Consider the following 5,479-nt stretch of genomic DNA (forward strand, 5'->3'; position numbering starts at 1 on the left):
TGCCAAATTTCTCGGTTTCTACAAGAGCTTTTCTCCACATACAAATCCTATATACACAGAGTTGCAAAAATAAAGAAAGAAAGTGTGATCTGTTCCTCGTCTGTCCTTTCCCGGGTTATAAGTGAATGTTTCATCCATTTTCAGGTGTGAGGAAAAGTCACAACATACTGAAAAGGAAAGAGAGGGGGTGTACGTCCAGGAAAGACCCCTGTATTGAGATAAAGGGAACCCCATCGTTTAACACTCAATACATCCCAAGATATCCAAAGAACTTAAGGAGTGTTTTCTCTATTTCTACCTCACTGAGTGATTTCCTACATCTCCCAGAATGCAGTGGGATCGATTTACACGTGTAGTGTTCAATAGGGTGGTGCGATAATGACATATTGTTGAAGGCAAACCCGGAAGTAAGCACCCTAAGGGCTCCCTCGACAAAAAGTCAATAAGATTTTTCCATTGGATTTTGGTATATTGCAGAAAATATGATCTGTGGAAATAACGATACTTACACGTTTTGTTCAGCTGGATTTTCTCCACATACTAACACCACTTTGTCATTTTTGAAGCGTAAATGCAATCGGCAGAAGAAAAAAGGCTAGCCTAATGCTACGAATGAGCTACATCACGGTCACATGGCTGCGTATCACCACCACTAAGCTACAGGCGGCTAATGTTCGCCGTGATGACGTTTAATAGTCTCCTTTACTCACTTGTTACCAACCGCCATTTATAAGACACACGAAAGCGGACTTTCAGCAGTATTTGATGTCATAGAACAAAACGTGGAAATCTCTTCAGCTTGTTTTAACCACAGACCTGATTTCAGGCTAGTTACCAAAAAACAATCAAAAAACCATTGACTTTAAAATGAGAGAACCGGAAGTGGTGAAATGCTGACTCATTCCCGGGTCTTTTTACTCATTCCTGCACCACTCTATTGTGGGAAAAAGATGGTTCCTCCACACAACAACAAATTGATCTCCAGGGGATCCAGAAGTTAGAAATCCATGTGTGTGGCCAGGGCTAGTTGAGCCAAGAAATGCAAGATGCACCACCCAAAGAAATGTTTATTTTGAAGTGTTTTTATGTGGTAGGGTTGAATATTCCGGTCTCCCTATATGTCAATCAAAAAACCATTGACTTTAAAATGAGAGAATGGGAAGTGGTAAATGCTGACTCATTTCCAGGCTTTAGGACTCATTCCTGCACCACACAAAGATAGGTTTCAATGCATGTTTCAGCTCCAAAGGACATTTTTATTTTGAAGTGTTTCTGTGTGGTAGGGTTGAATATTCCAGGCTCAGCTGCTCCAGCATATCCATACCCCTACCAGGGTCTCCACATGGACCTCGGGTAGGTCACGGGGGTCTCGGGGCCCTCGCTGGAGCTCTGGTTCTGCTCGCTGTCGGTGTCGTCCAGGTCGGAGCACAGGTCCTCGCTGGAGGTGGTGGACGGGGCGGGGGAGGGGGCGGAGGACGAGGAAATCCTCTGTCCTCCGAGTGAGGCCAGCGAGGACGAACAGAGACTCTCATCACCTCCGTGCCAAGAGCTGCTGCCGTTACTCCCAGAAGAAGCGTCCGTGATCAGGTCCATCAGGACGTCCTGCAGGTGGTCCTCGTTCAGCGGCATGCACTCCAGCAGGTGGTTCAGGAGCTCCGCCGCCACCGTGGGGTCGATGCCGGGACACGTGGACACGAAGGTGTGGACCTCGTGCATGCACTGGATGTAGCCGGCAGCAAACCTCTCGCTGGCTTCCTGGGAGAGGGTGTCTGATTCTGTGGAGGAGAGGGGGGGAAGAGTGTGGCTTACTTTTGTTTATTTGAGAAACAGTCAAGTCAAAGTGTGTACAGACAGAGAGATCCAAATACCGTTTCCCACAGTCCCACAATCCCGAACACAAAAATACAAATAGAAATATCTATAGAAATGTGTATTATGTATATACCTATATATACACAATCAACAGACACACTTATACATATGCACACATTAAGACATAAATAAAAGCACGACAATCAATATATACAAAATAACAGTCACTTCAGAACTGTAAATGTGTGAGTTGTCCCTTGAGTAATTGTAGTAAGGCCATTAAAACAAAACATAAAACACAACATACAGAAACAGAACAGGAGAAATGATTGAGCGTGTTAGGTGTTTCCTTTTAAAGTAGGACATTTCAGATAGACAGTAAACAACCCTAAAAATATGACATTCTATAAGAGTAGAATCGACCTATTGTTAAAATACCACAAACTATCCTGTATTCCCTCTAAATAAGTTGTAGCTGTCCTGTGATACCATTATTTGTATAAGTAAAAGTCTACTTGTGACGCTTCTGAATCAATTGCAACGACACGATGCAACCAGCTTACTAAGAGCAATTTGTTCCTGCGTCATTGAAATAACTTTAAGCCATACGAATAAGCAAATGTCTAAGAATGCATTTACCTGGATGCTGTTATTTCCTGCTGCCATTGCAACCACTTAAATGTATCTTGTGACCCCTGATGGGGCCCCCGAACCCCAGGTTAGTAACCCCTGCTCTAGGCTCCAGGTTTTATTTGAATAATATCAAGCCCTAAATAAGCAAAAGTATCCAGAAATTACACGGCGAAGACATTTGAATTTGTTCTGCTTCTACCACGACCCCTAAAATGCATCATGTGACCCCTAATGGGAACCTGACCCCAAGCTTAGTAACAGCAACCCCGTTCCAGGTTTTATTAAGATGTTAACCCCTAAAAAAGCAAAAGTATCCAGGAATTCAGGTTGAACAAACGTTTATTCCTGCTTCTCCTACACCCCCATGAAACTAATCTTGTGACCTCTTAATGGGGCCGCAACCCCCATGTTTGTAACCACTGCTCTAGATGTTAGGTCTGAAGATATAAGAGTAAAACAGTGTCAGATTGTAAGGCTTTAACAGAGCTGTGCAGACCTTGGCTTCGGTTCTTCAGCACCTCCTCCACCTTCTTCACCGTCATCTCCAGCACCTCCGCATTCTCCGTCTTAGAATGAAGCTGCGCGGGAAACACAAACGTTAGAAACTCCATCAGAAAACCCTCCTCTGGACCTCGGCTCCAGGCGACCTCAGGTGAACTCACGTCTGAGTCCTCCAGCAGAGTGCGCAGCTCCTGCAGACTCTCGTTGATGCGAGCTCTCCTCTTCTTCTCCACCAGAGGCTTCCTGGTCTGAAAACACAGACAACACAATCAGACGTCCATTCATCTTCAGAAAGTGGGGAAATGTGGCTCAGTGGATGGTGTGCTGGACTTCTAATCAGGGGATAGCAAGTTTGAGTCCCACTGCAGTCAGCATGTCGTTGTGTCCCTGAGACACTTCACCCCAAATAGCTCCTGTGGGGATTGTCCACAGTACTGAATGTATGTAAGTTGCTTTGGATAAAAGCGTCTAACAAATGACATGTAATGTAATGTAATGGTAAAATGTACAGTGCAGCAAAAAGGAACATGCAGATATATGGCAACAATAAACCAAGGAGACTAGCATACCAAATAAAGAGGTGAGATACAATAAATCAAATAAGTATACATTAGGAAAGTGAGCATATTAAAGTAAGTGAACGTAGCAGTAGTAGTGATTAACTTAGTAAATTGTAAAAAAATAAATAATATTGGATTGAATAAGCTTTGAATATTTGGATACACTATGTTGGACTTAATCTATTTTAGGAATCAATTAATGTTATTGAGGTTAAATTATAACGTAAATGCACAACAGAGGGTCACGTGTTTAACTAGCGTAAAGCCACAACAGTGAACAAATGATAACTTGTATCAGTTGTAAGAAAAATGGAAGGCGTATAATGCACATAGCATTGGTATTTCTCATGTTCAGTATTGTGTGGTGTCGACACACTATGTGGATTAAATTAACTGAGAATCAATTACGTCATGCCATTCAAACTCATGATGTTTACTTGTACTTTATTTAAGTATTTCAATGTTTTGCTACTTTGTTCTTCTACTCCACTACAGTTCAGAGGTACATGCTGTACTTTTCCTCCACTCCATGTATGTAAAACCTTTAGTTACTTTACAGATGTGGATGAATGATGTGAAATATAATCAAGTGTTAAATCAGACTTTAGTTCCACCTGGAGTAAATCCACAAGCTACCCTGCAGTATACAAAGTCATTCAAACTAGCTGCACCTTTACCAGCTTTGAGAACACTTTCATGATCAATCATTATAAAACATATCATATCTATTATTCTGAAATGGACCAATCTGCACAATGACTACTTTTACTGTCGCTACTTTCACTATATTTTGATGATAATACTTTTCTACTTTTACTTGAGTAACATTTTTTATTCAGGTCTTTTACTTTAACAGAGTATTCCTACACTCCGGTACTTCTACTTTCACTAAAGTACCAGATCTGAGTGAGTACTTCTTCCACCTCCTTGGCGTTAACCTCTGCAGTAAAAGCATCGCAGAGCTTCACCGGTGTAACAAGTGCTTAAATCCCAAGTGTCTCCAAATAGCTCCTGATCATTCCTTCATTAATCCGGGGTTTGGTACCTTTCTGTCGACTTTCTGAATCCCATAGTAGGACTCCTCGTCTTCATCCATATCCAGTTCGGAGCTGCTGGGTCGAGCCGAGGGGGCCATGTTGGTCTGATCTGAGGCTCCTTGTTCCAGAGGAGCAGCTGGCAAACGGAACCGGTTAAAAAAAAATCGACAACAAGCTCTCAGGCAGAAGCGAGGCGCCCTGTGTTTATTGTGCAATCCTAGTGAGACGTGCTGCCGGCGCTGGGTGTCTGTTGTTAGTATTTATAGGGGCTTATTAACATGTGAATGGGGGCTGAGCTGCACAACAGAGCGCGCGCGGCCGCAGCCAATCAGCGTGCGCTCCCTTTGTCTCCGGCCAGCCCCCGGCTCGCGCCCCCAGGGGCTCCTTGGCTTTAATCTCACAGGCTGTTGTGTCAGGGCAACGACCACTGCGTTTTTTTCTCTCTTCACATCATATCAACTGTGTGTTTCAAGTTTCAAGGCTTTTATTGTCATGTGTACATATAGCTACAGTGTGGTTGTGACAATAGAAATCTTAGGTCACAGGCTCCTCCAACAGTGCAACGCAATAAAACAGATAACATGTTATACAGGTAAATAACATATTAAAATAGAATATAATAGAAAGTGCAGAATAGTCTATACAGTAATTGGAATATTGATATATATGAGTTGGAAACAGATGAATATTATGTGCTTCCAAAGTCATGATCGTGCAGGATAAGATGACAATATGATGCAAAGTCGATGTATATTTTGGATAAAACCAAGTCATCAAGGTTTTAATAACAGTGTAATGTTGCCATGGGGTTATTCTTGTATTCAAAATAGAGTTTGGTATTTTAGGTATTATGTATTTCATATATGATTTTTTGTATTCATATCAAGTGCAATAATCCAGTGTGCGAAACATCCTTTATTTGTGTTTACAATTTGC

At 42.2% G+C, this 5,479-nt stretch overlaps 1 protein-coding gene across 1 annotated transcript; it reads right to left on the reverse strand.

Moving 5' to 3' along the window:
• Window positions 1–879: 879 nt before the first annotated feature.
• On the reverse strand, window positions 880–4,786 carry LOC104950229 (transcription cofactor HES-6). Its single transcript, XM_010776716.1, has 4 exons — window positions 4,552–4,786; window positions 3,108–3,194; window positions 2,942–3,023; window positions 880–1,775 (listed from the first exon to the last, which is right to left on the reverse strand). The coding sequence occupies exons 1-4, from the start codon at window positions 4,639–4,641 to the stop codon at window positions 1,327–1,329; spliced, it is 708 nt and encodes a 235-aa protein (XP_010775018.1). The 5' UTR covers window positions 4,642–4,786; the 3' UTR covers window positions 880–1,326.
• Window positions 4,787–5,479: the final 693 nt, after the last annotated feature.

The sequence above is a fragment of the Notothenia coriiceps genome, unplaced genomic scaffold (assembly GCF_000735185.1).
Source record: "Notothenia coriiceps isolate Sejong01 unplaced genomic scaffold, NC01 NC01_scaffold00017267, whole genome shotgun sequence".
NCBI classification, from domain to species: domain Eukaryota; kingdom Metazoa; phylum Chordata; class Actinopteri; order Perciformes; family Nototheniidae; genus Notothenia; species Notothenia coriiceps.